We start from the raw sequence: 24,834 nt of genomic DNA, 5'->3' as shown, positions 1-24,834 counted from the left end.
CAGGACCGTAGCCACAGAGAGCGACGGACAGGCACTGACATGGACAATATTCTGGAGGATAAAAGACTCACGTCCAGCGTAGCATCCCCTATGTATGAAGCTGCATCTCTAATGTGAGCAACAAGGGAAAGCATGTCCTGACAGGCGTCCTCCAGGAGGAGCTCTTCGAGGGCGTCTGTCCAGCCCTCAATTGCTTTAGCCATCCAAGCAATAGCCATGGATGGGCAAGTAGAGGCTCCTGAAACAGAGGCCCTGATTCAGAGCCGGACGCTCTGACAGAGCGCTCGCTCTGAATCAGGGCCGTCCCTCTTAATTTTTAGAGCGGCCTCCTGGCCGCTCGTATAGCTGTGGGTGACCACCCACAGCTATAGCGAGCGGCCAGGAAGATGGTCGCCCGGGCTTGCGATGAGACCCTTGTGGTAGGGTCTCGTTGCCGTAAGCCCTGGAGTGCTTTCGGCTCTATCAGAGCTGAGAGCACTCCCACTGACATCACTTCTGATGTCAGTGGGGCCGGCCTCAGACAGTAGGCGTTCCCATGGGAACGCCTCCGTCTGGGCAGCCACGCCCACCAAAGAGGACGTGCTGTCACTCACCATCGACAGCACGCCTCCTTTGGCGCGAGACACGGAGCGATGGCTTGCCCGTCGCTATCCGGGTCTTGCGCATGCGCACGATGGAGCCGACTCCGTCGTGCATATGCACACTGTGCGAACATCGACCCGCTTGCGAGCGCTCAGCGCTCACGAGCGGGTCTGAATCAGGCCCAGAATACATACATTTCAGACCAGCTTCTACCTTTTTATCCATAGGATCCTTCAGCGAGCAGCAGAAGGAATAGGGGGAGTCTCTCACTTCGCTTGAAAATGATAACAATGGGTCAGTCTTTTATGTGGCTGAAACCTTTTAGCGGGTGTCTGCAAGGCAGCCATCACATGGTCAACTAGCTGATCAGATATAACCTTTTATTTCTTAAAAAGAGGTTGCTGTGACTTTGGAGCAGGTTCATAATCTATGTGGGCAGGGATATTAAACTTTGCCTGCAGTTCCTCCTCCCCTGAGGGAGACTCAGTAGTAGATAAATATGCCTCTCCTGCCTCGTCAGGGGACACCTCAGAATCTGAGAGAAGCGTGGACTGAGAGGAAACCAGAGGACACTTATTTTTACTGGGTAGTGATTTCTCACCCTGTAATATATTTTTAACAGCCGTTGATACCATCATCTCTAGGGTAGTGGGCAGAGGAGGCACTGGTATAGTTTGTACCTGTTGTGGCAACGCAACCCCATAGGTGGAATCATAGCCTGTACCTGCTGTGGCAACCCCAAAGGAGGAACAACTATCGGGACTGTTAGACGGTCCACAAGCATATTTAGCACCTGAGTAAAGGAAGCCCAGGGGGGCTCTTGGACAGGGGCTGGAGGAGCTGATGGGCCCGGTGTATTATAACAGATGGCATAAAGGACCTGATTCAGACCTGCTCACTAGCAAGCGATTGCTCGTGCTGGCGATGTTTGCTAATGTGCGCATGCGTATACTTCGCAGTGCGCGTGTGCAAACTAGTACGAGCAATTGGGATGCGCTCGCTCGCCCTGCAAAGACAGTCCAGTGGAATGAGTGACAGGAGAGGTCGTTTGTGGTTGGTATCAGGGGCAGGCCACTAGAAACGGGGGAGTGGATGTACGAACGCAGGCGTGCCTGTGTGTTTCAACGCCGTTTCATAGGCATGCATAATTAACAGGCAGCGTCATTGTACACGTCACCTGCTTGTATTTCACACTGAAGGGATCGCAGTGATATTGGCTAGGTATAGTCAACCTCAAGCGATAGTGATGATGTTTTCATGCATTTCCTGGAGATGACGTGCGCAAGTGGGCGTTTTATGAATGGCTGGTGGGCGTCTGCATACACAAAATAATTGCTCGCCAAGACATAGTGGGAGTGCTAATGCCTTGCCGTGCGATCGCCTGCCTTGCTGGACGTGCGCTGGATTTGCATACGCTGGGAGCAAGCGGCCGCATCATGCGAGCGGCTCTGAATCAGGCCCAAAGTCCCTCTTGGATTAAATCTTCCTCATTTAATCTTGCTGCACATGACTTACATGAGAGCAGTGTGGGTGCAGTAGCTATTATGTTACTCTTGCCTGTGTTAGACATATTGCAGAATAGAATAGCACTATGGTATGAGGCAGAATATCTCCACTGGGTATGTGGCAAAGCCAAACTCAAGAGGGGAAGTAATATTAATAGCCTGTTCAAGCCTGTATTAAGCTGTAGAACTTCAGCACATTTATGGCACTATGTATAGTGCAACTGCCCCAGTATGCGATAACTTCACAACTCCAGTGAGAAATGAAGTGTATATGGACCCTTAATACACCGGTATTGTTAGGGACACAGGGGCTGATCCAGACCCGCTCGCAAGTGCTATGCGCTCGCAAGCGGGTCGATGTTTACCCCCTGCGCTTGCGCCGCCTCCGGCGGGTGCATGCGCAAGACCCGGCCAGCGGTGGGTGCTCCGTCTCTACGGGTCTCACACCAAAACGGGGCAGCTGTCGATTGTGATTGACAGCTCGCCCCATTTTGGAGGTGGGCAAGGGGTGTGGCTGGACAAACGGAGGCATTCCCGCCTTCTATTAGAGCAGGAAGTCCACTGGGGTTTGCGATGGACAAGGGTCTCGTCGCAAGCCTGATGGTCACGACAATGATACAATGTCGCAACATTGTGTCATTGATGTAACCACAAGATTAACATCAATTAATCTTGCGGCTACAATGTAGCGGTTCCCACAATAGACGTCTGTGGGGATTTCTCACCATAGACGTCTATGGGACACACAGGCTGGCCGCATTCAGCTAATCAGGGAGCTGCTCCGACGGAGATGCTCCCTGATTGGCTGGCGGCCCCTTCACTGACGGGGCACACGTGTACCCCGGTCATTTATGCGGAGCAAAGGTATGTGTACACACATACCTTTGCACGGTCCGTATGGTTCGTTTTTTTTGCGTTTTTTTATTTTAACCCCTGGATTGCCTACTTGCAGAGGAGTGTGAGTGTGCATGTATGTTTTATTAAAATTATACTTTCACGGTGTCAGTTTGTTTATTTACGTATTTCTTTAGTTGTGGAACTACAAGTGCCAGCGGGCCTGTAATGCCCCGCATGCTGGTATTTGTTGTTCTCCAAATATCAGCATGCAGGGGAGGCTTGCTGGTACTTGTGGTTCTACAAATAAAGACAATATGGAAAATTAAATTTTACACTTTACACTATCAACCCGGCACCCACCGCCCTAGGGTGCCGGGGATAGACCCGGGCTATCAGTCTAGGCCTGGGGTGCCCTGGAGAGGGGGACCCTATTATTGGGGGGGTCCTCAACTCCCAGGGATCCCCGGCCTGGACTGACTAGCGGTCAGGGGTAATGCTTTGGCCGGGGAAACCGGTGAAAGGTTTTCCCTGGCTGTGGCATTATCCCCCCGCTAGACAGAGTTCGGTGCTGGTTCTGGAACCTTCAGGGGACCCCTACTCGTTTTGTCCCCTGATTTTCCAGAACCAGGACCAGCTCAACAAAGCCCTGTGCTGGTTCTTAATATACAGGGGCCCCCTACGCATTTTGGCCCCAGTATTTTTAGAACCAGAACAAACTTTATAAAGCCCGGGGCTGGTTATGCTTTTGGGGAGGGGGTGCACGTCATTTTTGTTTATTTAAAAATATTTAACATAAGTACACACAGAAACATGTACATATCTCATGGATGTGCATGTGTTAATCTGACCTGCTCAGGATGTACTCGCTAGCCTGAACCAGGTCTATTATTTGGGGACTTTTGGTAATCTTTTTTTTGCGAGTCTGAAACAGACACTCTATTACATTGGGCGAGTTGATTGTTTTCAATGTGAAAACATCTGGATGCGAGTTTGAGAATGGAGAGTTTTAGTAACTCTGAAAAATGCGAGTTTTAGTGAACAGACACCCTATTACATTGGAGAGTTATGAAAAATTGCGAGTTTAGCACCAAACTCGCAATTTACCAAAACAGACTACCTATTACATTTGGCCCTCAGTGTTAAAATAAATAAAAACTATTAAATCAAATAAATAAAAGCTTATGGGCTGCCTAAAGCAGCCCACTGTCTAAATGGTGATCTGACTCCTACAGACAGAGCCGGATTTAGATCTCATGGGGCCCTAGGCAAGATACCAGTTTTGGGGCCCCCCTCCCTCAAACATTCCAGAGCACTATATTTTCATTTCATATTCATTCCCCTGTACAGCACCCGTCAGCTACGGCCTTGAAACGTCGGCTATGTATGTATGAGTTGGATACGGTATGCCAGCACTCTGAATCCAGACGCCGGCATCCTGACAAGGTTAGGATTCCAATACCTGATGGTAAGTATCCTAACCCTACCCCTGAACCTAACCCTCCCTCCCCGCAGCCTAAACCTAACCCTCCCAGCCTAACCCTAACCTTCCACCCCAGCAGCCTAGCCCTAACCCCTCTTAGCACAGAAACCCCCTCCCCTCACAGCACAGACCCCCTCTTTCCTCACATCACTGACCCCTCTCAGCACAGAACCCCCGTCCTCCCATCACAGCACAGACCCGCTCTTTCACTGAACCCTCTCCCATCTCAGCATAGATCCCCCTCCCCTCATGCAATTCCCCCTGTACTAGTGCCCTTTATGCAATGCCCCCTGTAGTAGTGCCCCTTATGCAATGCCCCCAGTAGTAAGGGCCCCTGTAGTGCCCTCAGTTGTAGTACCCCCCAGTACTAATGCCCTGCAGTGCCCCCAGTAGTAATGCCCCTGAGCGTGACAAACTCACTCTATTATCCAATTATTTTAACCACTTGATTGTTATAATCCTCTTGACAAATTGCTGGTACAGCCCTTTCTGGGAAAAGGGGCCATACTGTAGCTGTTGATTATGGTCTTTTATGTGAGAAATTGGATCATCTGCTGTAATCCACTTACTTGAGGCAATCAATTTCTGAACCTTGATATGGATGCACTCTTACAGACTTAAGTTCCTCCACCAAATTGCTCTCCTCTTCCATTTAGGTAGAGATATGCTTAAACTTCTTCCATTGAAGTTGTCTCCACACAGAAGCCATCTCATAGGTCATACAAATTCAAATTATCCAAAATCTGGTAGCTCTCAGGTGGATCGTTTACACTTCTTTTGGGCTTGTCCCATTATTAGGGGATTCTGTAGATTTGCCACAGAAGCATTCCTTAATTACAGTGGTCTATTGGGTATATTAAACACAACAAAATTAAGAAATCTCCCCACTGGTGCTGGCTACCATCATAAGACAATAAGTAATAATAATTGTGTTCCTCAAATATGTGGTGATCCCAGTTCCTCTCATCCTTATGTTAAGGTTATTGCATAGAATCCTCCAGAGTCCTGGTTTTCCCAAAGCACTTCTCAATAAATGCTCTTTATCTTTCTAGCTTAGCAATCATAATGAGCAGCTTAGACACCACATTCACCACAAAAATGAAGGACAGATGCATATAGTGTTACTACTTTTAATAAAAGCATATATGTATATTTAAAAAGGGTTTATAGAACTAAAAGACATTTTAGGTGAGTCATGCTTACCAAATTTTTGGCTGCCCCCACCGGAAGAGGGAAGTCAGGTTGGCGGCATTGTCACAGCAGGGGGCGTGGCATCACTATAGGTGGACGGTGCGCGGGGGCGTGGCAGCACAATCGCAACCCACTATACAGTGTCAATATTATATTGTGAAGCAAGAGGCGGGATTACGATGAACGTGATTTGGCACTAATCACGTCATCGACAACCCCCTGGACTGCCCACTGTTGCTCAGTAAGCGAGCAGCCACGGGTGATGTGAGCAGCTATCGGGGGTGCAGGCCGACTCTGGGAGACTTGCCTACTCTTCCGGGTGGCCAGGAGCACCACCCAATTTTCGTGAGGCTCCCGTCCGTTCCAGGAGAGTAAGCAAGTATGAGGTGAGGCTGTCCATGCAGTGTAAAAATAAAGCAGTTACCAACTTTCCTTAAGGAATTGGTGCAAGACAGTTCTTACAAGCAGTTGCCATAGGCACCACAGGAGTCCCAGGTTATCTCCTGGTCCCTGGTAAATAACATCATGTGATCGGACACAGAAAAGTCTCCATGTCACCTGGTTTTAGTCAGCCACAGAATCTGTGTAATTCATATGTGCCCCTTATTAAAGTGATGATCTGGCAACCTTACTGCCATCCTGTCCTGCAGTGGTGTGGACATTCCAGCCACGGCTGCCATCTTGGACCCACTCGCTGAAGCCTGTGACCTCCTCATCTACTGCCCGCTGATGAGCAGAGCCTCAGACTAATGGTTGTTGCTAGATCCAAGTTAGAGAATGACCTCTAATGTCACCACCATGTGACCGATACGGCAGGGATGGTCAGCTACCAGTGTTACTATCCACGTGGGCATAGAGGAATTATATAAACCTGTGGCGAGCGGACACTTGGCTCCCTGTTCTGAACCTTGCTCCTCCCCCTGTCGGAAGTAACATGGTTGTGATGTCAGAGGTCCTGTATACCAATCCACTTTAGACCAAACCCCAGACATACCCCTGCGTCTGGCTTCCCATCTCTGGTTTGGTACACAGATCTGTATGGAAGTGTGGCTATTTATCCTCCCAGCCTACCCTTGGTGGATAGTGTGCCTTCAGCGTGCAGCTCCTCTGGTGTCTGTGCTTGTACACTACTTATTCCCCAAATGGGTATGAAATACCGGTGGCTGAGTAGCCAGACAGCGGCATCCTGAAGGTTCAACATCCCGTCAGGGTCTCGTAAGTATATTAACCCTACCCTAACCCTCCCTTAGTGGTGCCTAACCCCCCCTGGTGGTGCCTAACTCTAACCTCCTGCCCGCACCCTAAACCTAACCCTCCCAGGGGGGGTGCCTGACCCTAACCCCCCCTCCCCGGAGCCTAACCCTCCCGGGGGGCGGGGTGCCTAACCCTAATTTCCCCCAGGGGTGCCTTAATCTAACCCTCCCTGCTTACCTTCGTTCGGGATGCCGGGTGTCGGGATTTCGTCGTCGGGCTAAAGATAGGCGTCGATATTTCGACGCCTATCTTTAATCCCGAGTCGGGCTTTCGACGTTGAGATTCTGATGGCATACTTGCCGACAATCAGCTCCCTCCTTCCGGGGGGGTGTCCGGATATTTATGTCACATTGGGGGTGGAGCCGGGGCCGCGCGATCGCGTCATCATGGCCCCGCCCCCTCTTCACAATGTTGTTATTTTCAAAATTGTGATGCAGGGGACGGGGCCACGATGACACGATTCAGCACGAATCGCGTCACTGGCCCCCCTGCTGCGGGGGTTTCTAGTTTATTCTGGGTGGAGGTTGGGAGGATTGGTGGCTTCCGGGAGGCTTGCATACACTCCAACAGTTTCTCGGACTCGGACAAGAACTCGGTACATGGTAGGCATGGCCGCAGATAAAGGGGCGTGGTCACGGATAAAGGGGCATATCCATGCGGGCTGCAGGCATCGGGCACTGGCTGGTTTAGAACTTGCAGTAAGTGTTATACTGCATGTTCTGTATGCCGGCGCTGGCGACGGTCAGGGCAGAGAAGCACGGAGGTCGGAGAAGATCCGGCTGTCACTCAGCAGTACTGCGGGAGTTCTGTGTCCCAGCAGCACTGCTTAAGAAATCTGGTGAGTGTACCAACCCGGTACAAAACGGTACAGACCCGTTTGCTGGTACAGACCATTAAAAATCAGTACTGTACCGGCTAAAATGGTATAGTTGGAGAGTATGGGCTTGCCTCCCTTTCTTGGGGGCTGGGAGCACCACCTGAAAATCGGGAGGCTCCCGGCCAAATCGGGATGGTAGGCAAGCCCATTCTGGCCGTCGGTAAATTCTTTACATCCCAGAAAGGTATGCCCAGTAATCTACTGCAATTTCACATTCTGAGTAGCCTGTGTAAAAGTTATCAAATTATCATCATAAAAAGTGATTTTTCCCCAAGTGTGTCTTATATTTTAAAAAAAATCAAAACAAAAAGACAATATAAATTAATATAAGTAAAAATAAAAATAAAAACACAATAAAATTGAGTGATGAGATTATTCCCGACTAAATGGACGCACCTCATCCCGTACATATAGAAGTTGGGTAGAGACTATTTCCACTTCCGATATTGTACCTGGAAGTGACGTGTACTGAGGGCGGAAGTGTAGTTTCCTTCCCACACAGTCAGCCAAAAATAGAAAGTTAACCCCTTGTGGGCTCACTTCGCTCGCCATGCTTTGGGCACGGTGGCTTGCTACGCTCGCCACATGGTTATATTCCCCCTCTATGCCCACTTGGATGGTAGGGAATGACGTTGGACACTGGCTGATAACGTCATGGTCAATCTACGGAAGGGGGATCTAGCGCTGGACACTGGCTGATGACGTCATGGTTCTCTCCGTGAAGGGGATTTAGACACTACCATGAAGTAAGGGTTACACAGCTAGATCCCTTTACGTAGATTGACCCTGACGTCACATGAAGTAAGTGGGAGGGAGTCACATCCATAGTTGCCAAGTCCGCTTATAACAAGTGGAATTGGGCTTGGTTTTTTGCAAGTTGCTTGTTATTGGGCTTGTTTATTTTGTGTGCATTGCCAAGGCACCCCTGGAGAGAGAGGTGTGTGTGTGTGTGCGCACGCGCGCGCTTGTAGTGACTGAGAGAGGTGGGGAAGGTTGTGTCTGGGGAATAGAGGGCAGTAGCTGGAGTACAGGGTGAAGTTGGAGGGGGCAGGCATGAAGGAGAGGTAAACTAGATGATGGAAATGAGGCAGGTACATGGGGGTGAGTTAAAATGACTGAGGCTGTTAAAAAGAGGGGATAATAGAATTAGACAAGTGACAGGAATGAAGGAGGTAAAGAAGAGGGGTGAGAGAAATGGGGAGTCTGATTGGACTGACATATCGTCCACATCGGCTAGTGTGTAACCACTATGCGTGACCCTGCGCACTCCTGTGGGTTGTCCATCTGGGTCGTTCCATCGGCCTGCATATACGGCTGATGGAACGACAAACATGCCGGCATAGTGGATGGAGCCAGTGCCCGACATATCGGACGTTTGGTCACCACATAGTGCAGTATGTATCGCCCACCCGGTATATATTGCGTGGTCGGGCGTCGCATCACTGGATACACACATCGGCAAGTGTGTACCCAGCTGAAGACTGGCAAGGGAATGAGATAGGAAAAGAGAGAGGAGGTAAAAATATGAAGGCTGGTGTAGAGGGAGAAATGCAATAAGGCTGTGCATACACTAAAATATTTAGGTTACAGAAAAGGGAATAAAGGAAGTTAGGCAGGTAGAGAGTGAGGACAAAGAGACACCCCCATAAATTAGGCTTTTTTATTGGGCTTTTTAGGATTGATTTGGGCTTGTTTTTTACTTATAGGTTGCTTGTTTTCCATTTCTGAGTTGGCAACACTAGTTACATCCGCTATAGGAGTCCCCGGAACCTCGCGGTGCAGCTGTGTTCCGGGCGGATGATGATGTACAGTACACACCATGTTATGCTGGCGCTGTGTTGCTAGGCGACCCATCAGGCATCGAGTGACGGCGGACCCTGGGCGGGAAAGCCGGATTGGTGAAGGACCAGCCGGTGCCTAAAGTGTCCTGTGTGCGGGCACCGGGCGGTGACTTCTGGCGGTGTCTGGTTCCCGGGGAAGGGGAGACAGGCCGGCCCCAGCCATGGCTGCCCCTCAGGCCGGTCATGGCCTGGACGCAGTGGTAACGGTGAGCGGCTCCGTACAGAAATATGTCACCAAGAAGAAGAAGGTGCTGAGCGCAGAGGAGACGGAGCTGTACGAGCTGGCGCAGGCGGCGGGCATTGCCATGGACCAGGAGGTGTTCAGGTCAGTGCCAGGCCTGTGTGCGGGGATTGTGATTGGCAGCTCGGAGGGTCATAGCTTGGTTAGTATAGGAGCCAGCTGTGTGGGTGCTGTCCTCACCCATGGCAGTGCAGGTCATTTATCAGCCATATGCAATCGAAAAGCTGGCTCCGGTGCCCACTGCTTCTATGACCTGGGACAGCACCATGAACCCTGTAATGGAGAAATCCATGTTGTCACCCTGCAGTTCCGGTACCTGGACAGATTGCCAGTTCTCTGTCTCATATCATCCCTCACTACTCACTGTATCCCTGTCTTTTTCCTCATTATTGTCCCTCTTTTGGGTTTGGCCTGTGAAATTCCTGAAGTCTTATGCTGGCCATACACCTGCATGATTTCGGGCCGATTTTCGACACACCGTACGATCAATCTTGTAGAAATCGGGCATTTTTCAAGTAGGATATGATCCGATGCACGCTCCTGCAGCTCCTAAAACGGATTGTAGATCAGATGTGCAGCCCAGATGTTACGTCATATTTGTATGCTGTTTTTTCAGCATGCGATGAATCCTGCGTCAGAGCGGTTTCATTTGTTAAAAATAAAAGACTGATGCACGCACAGGGAGATTTGTGATGCATGCATCTGTCTGTAATAAATTAAGCACAGATGCATGGATGGTTCAGTGAGAACCCTCCATGCATCTGTGAAAAAAAAAGGCGTGCCCCCTCCCCCTCAAAAAGCAACCAGCCCCGGGCTTTTAGGGACCCAGTACTGGTTGGGCAACGTACGGGGGACAGAGACGTAGGGGTCCCCTGTATGTCAACGTGTGTCAGTCGTACGGCTGGGAATGCCGGGGAATTGAAGGGAAAACGAAACGTTGAATCTCATCTTATGCTGGTCATATTAGTGTATGGCCAGCATTAGCTATTTCACACATGCCAGATTTCACCGGCCTGCAAAAAGTCTGCTGTTTTTTTGCCTTGTAGTAAATTTAATTAAGTATGTAAACAGATGGGTCCTTTCAGACGACACGGTGCGGTCAATTTATTGCCAAGGAAGATGCCGTGTCTGTGCCGTCGGTGCAAGTCTGAAGCACAATGTACAGTGTTTCCTTTCACACACAGCGGCTTTTCTGAGCTTTGTACCCGCCCACAACTCCATCTGCTGCTGCGCATGCCTACTTAAGATAACTAACCACAACGTTAAAAACGACAGCCATTGCATGTGAAAGGAACTGATTGCCTAGTAAAAAAAAAACGTCCGCTTTTGGATAGTTTTTTTGACAGCTGGAGAAAACCAACGTGTTGAATAGCCCTTATACTGCTGTTTGGGGTTGAGGGGACTTAATTTACATGGTGGTGGTTCTGGCACTGTGATGCAATATGGCAGAGAAGATTGTGGGCCTGATTCTGAGTAGCACACAAGACGTTCACATAGCTGAGTGATTTATTTATTTTTATATTTTTTTATTGTCAACTGCGCATGCTCCAAGACTTCTGAAAGCCCCTACTGTGCAGGCTTTACACAGAGCGTACGCACAAAGGTGCTGTTGGCGATGGGGTCAGATGGTATCAGAAATGTGGCAGAAAAGTGATAGGCGTTCCTGGGCGGTGACTGGGAGGTGGATAGTAATTTACACAAGAATGGTCCATTCAGTGGGCGTTTTATGAGAGTGTCAATGCGATTGGCTACGTTCAAAGACGCACAGCTGCAAGTATAGGAGGCCATGGCCAGTTGGAGAAACTGCACCTGCCATAGGGTTAGTGCAAGTTTTGATGGTGCAATCAATGGTGGTGTGTAAGGACACACCAACTGTATTACTATGTGCATGGATGCTAAAGTGGGTGCCTCAGTCCTTGCACATTCAGCTACACGGATGTACACAGGGGGAAGGTGTTTTGTAGCAGCATTTGCATAAAGTCGCAGATGGGTGATTGTTAATAGACCCTTTTGTGTGCGACTCAGAATCTGCCTCTATGGGGCGATTCAATTCTGTGGGAACTGAATAGCGCCAGGAGGGAGCTCCCTGAGTCATTGAGTTCACCACGCTGTTTAGTCCGACGGGAAGCAGTTAAGTTGGAGAATGGCAGTTCTCGCTACTTAACCTGGGTGTTTAGTCGAGAGAACCGGTATTCTCTGACTAAAGTGCTGGCTGTGAGGCTGTTAGCACTGCGCTAAACTGGAAAACAACCTCGCAGCCGGCACTCTAGTTGGATTTCTCCTCGCAGCCTCAGAAGGGTGCGAGAAAAAAACATTAGTTCGGCTAAACAGCGCACTGAATTGAATTACCCCCAAAGTGTTGCAACATAAAATTGTGCTTAAGTGCCGTGCTAGCATTCATAGTAGGGGAAAAAGGCATGTGTATGTACACATCCTATCACATTAAGCCATGTATAAAAGCCTTATGCCTGCTAATATAGCCGTACATTATATGAGAATCTCAAGCTTCGCATAAAAGCCCCATGCCAACCAAACAGAGCTCTGTACCCAGGATAAAAGTATTTTGCAGCTACTTGTAGCCCTAAGACTCGTGTAAAGGCCTTTTGCACATGACATACAACCATGTGCTCAGCTTATACAAATTTTGTGTTTACCACTTCTAGTCCCATTGTAGTTTATACTCTGCCATGGTGTCCTGGCTTCCAAGCAGCCTGTGGCAGCGAGCAATCCGATACCGGGAGTGCAGAGGCTTGCTAGGTTTTTGAAATGGACTGCAGGGGAATGGTAGAGAAGAGTCTATTCATTATGCTGTTGGCTGCCCACGGTAGTCCTTAGTTAGGTTTTTCTTTTAGGTGAGCATTCTGTAGAATGGTCTGTACGGTAAATTAATTGTTCTATAGTTATTTTATTTTTATGTACAAGATTGTACATAAGCCTGTGTTTTTGTTGTGCTGTGTTTTTTTTTTTTTTTTATCACAATTTGGTATTATTTCTCTTTTTTTAACAGAATTCTTGTTGATTTATTAAAAATGAACGTGGCTCCTTTGGCAGTGTTCCAAATGTTGAAATCGATGTGTGCTGGACACAGACTAATAGATCCTGTTCCTGCTGACACAAACTCTACGTCCTTACTGACTGCACATTCAGACACAAGAGGTAAGGAATAGATCTCATGTTTGGGAGTTTATATTATTACTGTGTGTGTGTGTATGTATGTATGTATGTATGTATGTATATATATATATATATATATATATATATATATATTATTGTATGAGAGGTGCATGATAATGTGTATGAATTGCTGTACTGTATGTACTTAAAATAAAATTATATTTAGTGTTAATAGAAATGTTTATTAAATTGTCTAATGAAAAAACAAAAAAAACCTTTTAAGTAGTGTCATTTGTGCTAGCATGGTAAATTCTTGCTCCATGTCATTGACCTAACACAGTGGTTCCCAAACTGTGTGCCTTGGCACTTGCAGGGGTGCCATGCATTGATGGTCCAGGACAAAATCTAATTATTTATGGTCAATGTAACTGGCAAATCCAGTGCTGGTGGCTGCCAATCATAAATTATTGGGGCAAACAGAGGAACAACCCTGTCCACCACCACATAACCAAACCTAAGAATGACATAGAAGTACAATTACTTAACTTAATTGTTTTTTTGTTTTTTTTTTCCTGAATTTCTCAATAAGAAACTTTTGGCCTAGGTGTGTTGTGAAAAATATTCTGATTCCTTAGGGTGCCGTGATTCAAAATCTCTTGGGAACCACTGAACCAACATGTAAATATATTTGTGTGGGTTTAGTTGCACTTCAAGTAATGGCACAAGGCAAGTTTTGAATGATATGATTTTCCAGCTAGAAAAGTGCAGCATACCTAAAAGCAAAATCACTCTTCTCACTAAACTGATTGACTTCAAAAGATGCTGCATGCAGCGTTTCCCATTCCCTGCGATTTGTCACTAAAGGTGGTGATATATACTACTCCTAAATGCTGTGCCTCCCTGGCTGGAATGGAAAGGGCTTAAGCATGGTCATAATGTTGAACGTGATGTATGATATATGATATATACATTATATATAAGATTATTTATATTCTTGAGTATTTGTGTGACAGCCTTTTTACCGTCGCGATGGCCTGTGTTATATTGGTGAAATGTCTGACCTGTAGGTGAAATGGTTACTATTTGCAGTGTGCTTCTTTTTGATGTTTATCTCTCTTAAATTAGAGCTCTTATGTATCTCAGGCAAGAACAGTAAAATCCCTGCACCACTCGCCTTTTCCTCCTCTGCCATGCGAGTACCGAGAAATAAAGGCTCTAGGATTGTGGTCTTCAGTCCTGTCGATGCTTGCTCATCTCTTTCTCAAGGTCCCCCTGGTTCCTTCCAGCTTTCTTGCTGCCTTTTCTCACCATTCACAGGTTGCATTTACTAGTTTATATTACTTGGGTGGCATTGGGGGACAGTTTATAAAGACTGGTGCACATGAACAATAGGCAGCATCATTCTATAAACTGCACTAGAGATACAGGGCTCGATTATGAGTTGGGAATAAAGCAAGAAAGATCAAGTAACTGTGCATCTTGGTAAAACCATGCTGCACTGCAGGTGGGGCAGAAGTAAGATTGTGCAGCAAGATTTAGATATCAGAGACGTGTCCAGCTCAAATCTAAATTGCAGTGTAAATATAAATCTGTCCATCATTTGTAGGCTACATGTAACAGCAGCCAGTATTTACCCTACATGCAAAACAATTTTTGTATACGAACCCCTTGCATTGCTACATGGCTTGTCCAGGAGCAGAGTTACTTGTTCTTTCTTGCTTTTATTCCCAATTCAGCATCGGGCCCACAGTGACTAAATGATTACTATATGTATAAGCATTTTATTTTTCTTGTGCATCATTTTATTAGATAAATGTCCTCCACAGTCTGATATCACACTAGGAATCATGTATTTGATTTAAGCACAATGGTTTTATTATCATGTGTGATAAACTAAATACCTATTCCAATCTTAGTGATGTGCAACTTTTTTTTTTCAAGTGAACCAGTCATTCTCATTATTCATTCTTAAAAAAATGACCAATATGTTTCAAATTAAAGTAACGATTGTCTGAATGGCAAGATTTTTTTTTCCCTTTTAATTATCTGTCCTATGCAAATTACAGTGCTACCTGCAGAGGTGTAAAAACTCTTCTGAGAATGAATGTAAAACCATGCAGCTCATTTTTCCTGGGCCTCTATGGTTTGTCTCCAGCTCCCCGGCCATAGTGGGTTTATGTGACATTACACTGCATGGAGCTGGTAGTTTCCTTTTGGTCTGGGCAGCCACACTCCCTTTTAGGTGCCATTTACAAATGGTGAACAAACAGCACTCCCAGGTCACTGAGTGCAGCTTTAATATGATGGCTGGTTTGCATAGTCTAGTTACTGGCAGTAAGCAGGACATGCCAGAAGAATAGTTAGGAGACAGATTCAGACGATTTAGAAAGTAATTACCAATCATTCTATGTAACTTATTTTTTTTTTGTGGGGAGTGAGGTGTGTTCTGTTACATAAACCATGTATCGCAGAATTTATATTGACAGGTGCACTTTAAAGTATTTAAGCAAGCATTGGCCGCTCTAATAGTAATACAATGGTTAATTATACCTCCAATTTGCTTTAAAGGACAAATGAAATTTTTTTTATTTTTTTTTAACCTTTTAGTAGACTTCTGAAATGTTCTGTCAATATTCTGGTTCCTGGTGTGATCTGACTACTGCAGCCAGGGCTAAGTTGTTACATGCTTCCTCACTTTGGTATGTACATTCATTTTATTCAGTTCTATGGATTAGCGTCCTCTGCACTTACTATAGTAAAACATCTATTTCATTTATATTCCTGTTATGTATGACTTCTTTCTGTAGAACCATTGTATTGATCCTTTTCACAATCTTACTGTAAGTACAGTAGACGCAGATTGATGGTCTATGGGGGTGATTCAATTCAGCACGATGTTGAATAGCCCCATGAACGAGTTCCCGGAGCTATTCAATTGTCCGCACTGTTAAGTCAGACTAAAGGATTTCTTCTCACACTCTCCTGAGGTGCGAGCTGAAATCCGACTTAAATGCTGGCCATGGTGCTGTCTTCCAGCTTAGCATGCTGTGAACACCATCGCGGGCGTCATTTTAGTCGGAGGATGCCGGTTACCGCGATTAAACACCCAGCTTAAGGTGCGGTAACCGGCATTCTCTGACTTAAGTGGTTCTGGTTGGACTTAACAGCATGGTCAATTGAATAGCTTCGGAAACTCCTTCCCTGAGCTATACGCCCTGAATTGAATAGCCCCCTTTATGTCGTTATAGAATTAAGCTTACAGGTTTTATACTGCATTTGCAATGCAGTTCTGTTAAAAGTAATGTAGGATGGATTGAAGATGATACAGGACAGTCATTCTAATGCAGGTTTGGTAAGCTAGCAGTGACTTCATTTGTCCGCCCATGTGTATGTATTCTCCAGTCTGCAACATTTTTGTCAGATTTCAAACTTAGGGCCGTATTCAATTAGACACGAAAAGCCGTTTTCCACGGAAAAGTATCACGGGTGACGTCATTTCGCCAGGCGGAAAAGTATTGCCGTATTCAACTCCAAATGGTTTTCGCGTACGCAAAGATGCAATGTAATAGGTGAAAAAGATTCGCCTATGAATAGGTGGTGAAAAAAGTGCAGAATTGCGGTTTTGGGGTGCAAACATCCGGAATCTACTCGGCACCCTTGGGACAGCCCCCCAAAGCGTAACTGCGTCAAAACAAATCCTTTAAAAAATGAACACCCCAAAAAAATGACTTTGAAAAAGGGGGTGAAAAAGTACAAAGTTGAGGTACAAAGTTAAAAGCTAGCAAAATATGCTTTTGGAGGGTCTGTAAGTATGGGGGAGGTGTTTTTTTTTATTATTATTGCAGGTGCTTGCTGAAGGTGCATTTTTTTTTTTTTTTTTTTTTTTGTGTTTTTTTTAAAAACTTCACTTTTGCAATTTGTAAACATGCTTGCACCCATTTTCATGTACCCCAAATTTGCTGGGACTAGTTATTTTCTCAAAAAAAACCTGCTAAATGCTATTCTTCACCACCCCCAATGTTAGTGCATCTTTTGGGGGTGTCTGTCTGATTTCCCCCAATCTGACAGCACTTTTCGCCTGTTTGCTTTTCGCTGGGTCCCGTTTCTGCGTCCTGTGGAATTGAATAGGGCGAATAACGGGGGCCCGCCCGATAAGTTTCTGCGTCCAAAACACGTGATGTAGGTGGAAACTAGATTACGCCGTCTGCAACTGGCGGAAACAAGTGCAGAATTGCGGTTTTGGGTGCAAATGTGCGGAAACCACTCTGTACCCTTGGAACAGCCCCCCAAAGGATAACTGCGTAAAAAAAAAAAAAAAAACTAAAGGAAAAAGAGGAACACACCAAAAAATTACTTGGAAAAAGTACAAGTTTGGGGTAGGTGTTTTTTTGATTGAAGGTGCGTTTTTGAGGTCACGTAAAACTTCACTTCAGCAAATTTAAACCATGCTTACACCCATTTTCAAGTACCCCAAATTTGTCAGTACTACTTATTTTCACACAAAATACTGCTTAATGCTATTCTTCACCACTTGTTCAAAGATGCTATATAGAGGCAACAGTACCCCAAATAGCTTCAGGAGGGCTATTCGTATTCGGGGACATCTATTTTGATCCCCAATGTTAGTACATCTTTTGGGGAGTGTTAGGCTGATTTCTCTATCTTTGACAGCACTTTTCGCCTGTTTGAATTTCGCGGGGATGCGTTTTCTCGTCCTTTGGAATTGAATACGACAAATAGCGGGTGCGCACAAAAACTTTTTGCGTACAAAACATGCGATGCAGGCGGAGAAGTATTGCAGGTGTGAAACAAATTGAATATGGCCCATTGACTGATTGGGACAAATTAAAGGGAAACCAGGGTTGTGATTTCTCTAATAGCGGGCAAAGTTAGGAGCACCAGAGGGTGGTTTCCAGTATCATAAGCTTCTGAGAGACCAAGGTGGGATATATAAGACTTTGGAACTTACAAACTCACAGGTAAATTATAACTTTAGGTAAGTGCAGAATTCTGCAGAGTGGAAACCCAATTAAGGGGTCTATTTAGTAAGCTTAAAAAGGCTTTTCTCCAGCATTTTAGCTGGACTCAGCCTAAAATATTGTTTCTTTATGTTTAGTATAGAGAAAAGTTCAGAGAAATCACTGATTTCTCCACCTTTTCATTTGTTTGTGCACATTTCTATAGCGTCCATATTCAATAGGGGCTGCGCACAATTGCAGCCCCCATTGAAATTAATCATACAGCTGAGAGAAGTGAAGCTCCCCTCAAAAACATTCTGTCATATTTCCGTGTTATGTCTGCCCACACTGGTGAAAAGCAGAAAGAGGCCATTCTCTTGGTGAATGAGTACAAAAGTAGTGTTCACTCTAGCTGCGGCGGCAGGCAGGGCGCAGGAGCTGGAGAGGGCAACCATGTGCGCGTGGCGAAGGCGCGGTGGTCATGAAAAGGGGGCGTGTCTATAATACGCGTCCCCTTTTCGTCATACCTGGGGGCGTGCCCGGCACTTACGTACACGCCGGGCAGCCCCCAAGCGCTGCAGACAGGGAGAATAGATACCAGGCGCATGCGCCCGGCGTCTATTCTCCGGCGGTGACCGGGTCACCGCACGTTTCTCCACCCGCGGGACACTGCGTCCCGCGGGTGACGACGGCACCCGCAGGCTGTGAGGACAGGGCGCTTTTTGCCCACCTCCTGGAGGGCAGGGTGCAGTTTGCCCTCCAGAAGGAGGGCAGGGTGCCGCGCCCCGCTAAAACAGCCTAGCGGGAACGCTACAAAAGTATATGTTGGCATTTTCCCCGTTTGTCAAAGACTACAAAGTCAACACAGTTTTGTCATTACTGGCTGCCGACCTTCACGTCATATCACGGGTACACACTGGCCTGAGTCACAATGCTATGCAACTAGGATGCATCAGCAGACTGTGCTGGGTACTTTGATATGTGACACTTGTATATCTGTGTACTACTGAGTCTCTGAATCTGTATAGATGAAGTGCTACAATCTAGCGGCCTCAGATTTTTGTATTTCATGTTCTGTTGTGCTTAATATACACACAGATATACAAGTGTCGCATATCAAACATTAATCCGCACAGTCTGCTGGTGCGTCCTGCAAAAAATACTACCGACGCTAGCAGAGTAGCACGGGACTGACGGCTCACTCATTCCAGGCAATTCGCGCTGTGTGGCTTATTGAGGCTAGATGTATGAGGACAAATTTGTATGTTCATTTTTTTTCAATGGATAAGCCCATCTCGTACACACTTGCATGATGGCTTAATTTAGCCAAATTGGAATGACAAATTGGGCATATCGTGCAGGGGGAGTGCCCAACTGCATGCTTCCACGATTCGCATGTGATATTGTGCCATTTGGCCGTGCTGCAAGGTCAATCACACGATATTGCGTACGGTGCAATGCATATTAATGAGGGACTGAATTACACATTTTCCCATCGTTCATTAAATATTCATAATGTGCACCGGCAATCTTGCATAGCCCAGGGCGAAGGTAAATCACCCCGACCATCTGCAAGATTGCCATTCATACAAGTGTGTACCCAGCCTAACAGGCTGAAATTATTGGAAATAGTGTCTGTATTAATGTGGAATGCTCCTTGGCATTTGTCATAGACCTTCTAGCTATAGGAATGGAAGATCAGTAATGCCATTTGACGTAACTAATTAATAGAATATTATTGTAGATTCACAGTATAAGTGAATTGGCAAACGAAGATGAGCCCTTCAATGACCAAGACGCTTTACAGCTTCATGACCAGACCATATTTTTGCATTATCAGATTACAGTAGTTTTAAAGCCTATAAACCCAAAGTTCTGCTCTACCAGGGACCTCCCAACTAATGTGTCAGGTCTGTCATATTTCATTATCACACAAGATGTATAAACAGAAAAATCCTGTTAAAATAAAGATCTCTGGCAGGTGCTTCCACCTTACTCATTCAAACACAAAACACTTTAAGTAGGAGGTTTTCAGTTTTTTAAGCACTTTTTCACATTGTGAAAATCCAAAGAGTTCTACTTTAGGTGCATTAAGTTGTGTCCACAGCTCCGTTGTGCGCATCTAGAATTGCAGTTGCTATACAGATCATTGATCGCTATGGTAAACATGACCTCAGTACCTAGAATAGCACATGTTGCATTTCAGAAGTGCTCTACGCTTAGTGACGGCAGAGGTCGCTTTTACCATAGACATTTATGATTGCTATAAAAAAAAACCTCATTCTTATGCTGCCCTGCTGATAACTTTGTATATTTTTGTTTGCTTAGTGTATTTGAGCACTTCAACAAAGATATCCAGGATTATTTGTGGGCTTTATCTGCTAAAATAAACTAATGGCTAATCGCTACTTTTCTTCAAACCAATGTGTTTATTCATACTTTCTGGTTTTAGTTAAAACATTATTTAACATTGGTGTGTCACGTCTCAAAAGCCCACCTCTTTATTCCCTTTTTATGGCATGTAACTATCAGCTAGGGGTGTATCTATAATGGGTGCAGGGTGTGCGGGGCACACTGGGTCCAGGGCAGGCCCACACCGCACACCTTGCAGCCATTTTTTTAATACTTACCTCTCCGAAGTACCATGTCGGCTGTAGCAGCTGTGCACTAAACACCTGGATAATGGCTCCTGAACGATGTTGTGCACAGTACCCACTGAGATGTTCAGTTCATCAGCAATATCACTAACACTCTCAATGCGTCTGTCCTCCTGAATCAGACCTTCAATGCGGCACAAATTGTCATCTCTTGAAGTCCATCCTGCCGTTATCAAAGGCAGTGTGCCAAACCCAAACCTGTTTTCGTGACATGGCGTTATCACTGTAGACACTGAAATCTGATCACACGACGTACCTCAATGACAATGTCTCCGCCATCTTACAACTGATGTTGGGCGCATTGGTCTATCTGCTCTGGCCTGGTGTGGGAAATTAGAATGAAATAGAGAACATTACGCACATGAGATGTCTTATTACCTTACTAAATGAACCACATATATAGATGTGTGTAAATCATCTACTCAAAACAAATTGTCCGGTTGAATATTAAAATGTGTACACAGTAAATGTTTTAGATAAAAAAAAATTTTGTATTCCCTTTTCCATTTAAAGAAGTCACATGTATATTGTAGCAGTGCACTGAATGCAACCATGATTGCTTGTATACATCTCCCATCTACGTGCTTTCCTCAGCTGTAGTACCAGAGCTTGGTTATGGGTACAGCTAGGCAGAGGTGGCTGACGCTTGCTTTGTGGCTCTTAATTAAATTAGCAATGTTCCCTGAGGCTGGCTTACTAGTTACTGCACATACAGTATACGGTATACGTTTATGATGAATTTGTGTTGCTAATGTTCCTTTACTCGGCACTTATGTTTAGTCTGCAGTCCCTTCATAATTTATTCAGTACAAATAAATATATGTGTGGAATTATCTGTATAATAAACATGTGCATTTGTAGGCATAAATCAATCCCTCTGGCATATAGCTATAGGGCACTGGGTTCCTTAGAAGAAGAAAAAATATAAAAAGATTTTGTATTGTTCCACATGAAGAAACCTAATCCCACACCCCCCTGCAAAAAAAGTGTGATCTACTTAACATCTTTGGATATTTAGGAAATGCAGGGATGTTGGTCTTCTAGGACTGAAGAATAATTGTTGGGTACCCTAATTCAAATGGATCTATTATAATTTAGAAAATTATATATACACAATATAAATTGATATATTGATAAAATCATGCACCGCATACTGTAAAATGTAAGGATATTAGACGTCATTGAGGAGCTCAGTGCTGTACCTGAATGGAGTCTCTACGGAAGAGTGAGAGCTAGTACACAGCCTGTAGCATATACAGTGCCAGTGATGGGGCCTAACTCTGCACAACAATGCACTGCAAAGCCTACAGTAAGATCACGTGGCCAGTGTTACTGAAGGAATGCTGCTTCCAGTATCAGACTTTGCAATGTGATATTGCCCACTGAGGGGGATTTATTAACAATTAAATGGATAAAATACTTATTTGCACAGTTGCAGAAATCAAATCTCCAGGGTTCATCTAATTGTATCTTCATAAGATATCTATAGTATTACAAATGCACAATAAACACATTGACAAAATTTTAAATCTACTGTACTTTGTCTAACATTTTTGCTTTTCTTGTTTAAGGAACATTAACAACGCTTACTGTCTCTGTTACTTCTATTTAATTGTTAATGCCTCTTATCCTCTGACCACAGGGAGAATCAAACTAAATCCCCCAACAAGCTCCAGTCAAGGCACAGCTGAACGGAGCAGCCGCGAAGGTTCGAGTCAGAGAGTACCCCGCCAGCCAAGTGGTAGTCGCATGCAGAAGAGCAGCAGCTCAGGAAAGAGCAGCGGAGGGAGCAGCACATAGCACATGGTCACAGCATGGGCCTCTCTACTGTATCTCCTCATACTGCAGCATCTCTGTTCATTTACCAAGAATTGACTAGATAGCCAGCCCTTCCCACCAATGACCTCCCTGGCTTGAATAGGGCAGCAGAGATGGCTCATGGCACTGGGGGTTTTGCCGTCTGTTTGTACTATAGATATTTGCTCATTTGAACATCTAAACGTCAGTTGTAATTAAAATCTATAGCAGGTTAATCAGCCATTTGTTCTTTCTAGCACATTGTACAAGCATCCATAAAATATAATGTGATGCAGATGATTTTGGCGTAATAAGAGGCAGTGATATGTCATTCCGATTCGACCGGAAAACAAATATCGGCTGTGTTGCTCAGTGTGTATAGCATCTGTGTGCGCTCCCGCGATATCTTTCAGATGGCCATGCTGCACGGCCAACCGGACGATATCGCATGCGGCGCCATGCAAGGTAATGAAGGACGGAACGAGGGATCGTTCCATCCTTTATTAAATCGTTCTTATGTGTACTGCAGACACGATATGTCGGCCGCCATATTGTCCTGGTACACATAGTGTACCCAGCATTACCTGTGTTGCTGATTTGTGAGCTTAGAACATGCTTTCTTGTTACATAATGTGCCTCACCCTACTTTCCCAGCATGTTATACTTCGAGGCAATTTTCATTTGTTAATCAACAGTCCTTTTTTTCCAGGAGGTCTAGCACTTGTGAAGGGAATGGGTACGGGATGCTGGCGCCCAGGATCCCGGGGCCAGAAACACGACGCCAGCATCCCGACCAGGTTACAATCTCGACGGCTCTAGGTAAGTAACTCTAACCTAACCCCTGAACCTGACCTCCCCGCACCCTAAACCTAACCCTCCCCCGTAGTGCCTAACCCTACACCCTAATCCCGGTGGTCGGGATTCCGACGTCAGCATTTTGAATGCCGGAATCCCAGCTGTCGGGATTCTGAACGTATCCACTTGTAAAGAAGTCTTCAAATGATATGTTTTTAGCCTATAGACTAGCTGTATTGATCTAGGGTAAGGAACATAGCCCCATCAAGGCAGATGCCAATTGATCATCACTGTGGGGGAAAAAACATCTCTTCCTTATCCAATAATCGACAATCAGAGTAGTTTCCTGTATCAATCACCTCGTAATCTTACATGAGGACCTAATAACCTTATCAGGGTCCTAGAGAAGAGACTTTTTTTTTTTAAATACTACAGATTAGAATGTTTCCTTCATTCTGATGAGCACTTAAGTCTGTTACCTCATGTCACTCACATGACACTGTCTTGGTGAAGACCGTTTTAGTTGAATATATAATTACTGGATAAAACAGCCCGGTATCCAGTCCCATGGTCTCTATACATTGTGACAGTGTTAGGGTTTGGTTGTCAAGTTGTGATACGGACCTAAGGATAAGTAGAAATGCCTTGCTGATTGGGGATGACAGGCTCCATACCTAGGTCTACAGCTATAAATCAGTTAGTAGTCCTATCTGTTAATCCAGGGTCAGTGATGAAAATATCTTAATATGCATGATAGTCTACAAAAGTACATGTAGCAGATCTGCTCTATAGGACACTGTTTAAATTACTAGGTAAAAATAATTGATGGTACTGATGTGAAAACGATTGTGTAGGAGCCACGCTGCTATGAAACAATCAGTGCAGGTATAGGCCCATGTTCTAATATAATGTAATGGATATTTATAAATTAGGTCCCTTGTAGGTGATCTGCCACTGTTGTTTTTCTGAATGATATGCTTCAGTGTGAGCCTAATGATTCTGGTGTCTGTTGATATTGTGAGTTGCTTTTAGCCAAAGCCTTACGATCAAACCTCATCATAAACATTGGGCAATGATAAATAAAGCCTTACTGTATATCATGTAAAAACTGTAATAGATGTATAGAAGTTCTACAAATCAAATCTTATTTATTGATGGTAAATTTAGCAGCTTTGCCGATTAGCTCCGGTAACTCCGTACAGTGACCCAGTCTTTCTGTGTTTCAGGTTTGCTTGTTAGTTATACAAAGGGGTCTATTTACTAAGCAGTGTTAGGAGACAGAGTGGAAAGTCATAAGGTACCAGCCAATCAGCTCCCAACTACCATCTCACAGGCTGTGTTTGAAAAATGACAGTTGGGAGCTGATTGGCTGGCACCTTATAACTTTCCACTCTGTCTCCTAACACTGCTTAGTAAATAGACCCCAAAGTCACTTACCTGTAGATCATGACACTTGAAGTACAGGCAGGTGACATTGTACTATGATTTTGTTTATGCATCTTTATACTGTGGTGCATTATTAATTTTAAGTAGACAATTAAGCACTTGTTTTCTAATATATTTCACCCCCATGTTGTTTTCGGGTTTTAACTTTTTTGAAAAATAATATATAGATGGGTTTTGCTACAAGCAGTTCTTCAAAAGATTGCCCACCCAACCAGAAATCTATTTATATCCTCCTCAATTTTGCAGAGATATTCTGTGT

General features: G+C 45.2%; 1 protein-coding gene across 2 annotated transcripts; it reads left to right on the top strand.

Moving 5' to 3' along the window:
* Positions 1-9,471: 9,471 nt before the first annotated feature.
* On the top strand, positions 9,472-24,409 carry MZT2B (mitotic spindle organizing protein 2B). 2 transcript variants are annotated; one of them, XM_088475179.1, is made up of 4 exons: positions 9,472-9,892; positions 12,816-12,964; positions 14,066-14,239; positions 22,180-24,409. In XM_088475179.1, the coding sequence occupies exons 1-4, from the start codon at positions 9,729-9,731 to the stop codon at positions 22,335-22,337; spliced, it is 645 nt and encodes a 214-aa protein (XP_088331305.1). In that variant the 5' UTR covers positions 9,472-9,728; the 3' UTR covers positions 22,338-24,409. The 2 variants fall into 2 exon arrangements, with proteins under 2 accessions (XP_088331305.1, XP_088331304.1); XM_088475178.1 differs by lacking the exon at positions 14,066-14,239 and having other exon boundaries at positions 9,474-9,892.
* Positions 24,410-24,834: the final 425 nt, after the last annotated feature.

Source organism: Taudactylus pleione, unplaced genomic scaffold (assembly GCF_031769625.1).
Source record: "Taudactylus pleione unplaced genomic scaffold, aTauple2 ptg000162l, whole genome shotgun sequence".
NCBI classification, from domain to species: Eukaryota; Metazoa; Chordata; class Amphibia; order Anura; family Myobatrachidae; genus Taudactylus; species Taudactylus pleione.
The sequence above is the reverse complement of the archived record's forward strand: the minus strand, read 5'-3'. Positions and strand labels throughout refer to the sequence as shown.

Bases quoted from the DNA above. Each gene is read 5' to 3' on its own strand.
- MZT2B (XM_088475179.1), top strand. From the start codon at position 9,729: ATGGCTGCCCCTCAGGCCGGTCATGGCCTGGACGCAGTGGTAACGGTG. The intron at 12,965-14,065 runs GTAAGGAATAGA...TATGTATCTCAG, and splicing joins TGCACATTCAGACACAAGAG to GCAAGAACAGTAAAATCCCT. The intron at 14,240-22,179 runs GTTGCATTTACT...CTCTGACCACAG, and splicing joins CCTTTTCTCACCATTCACAG to GGAGAATCAAACTAAATCCC.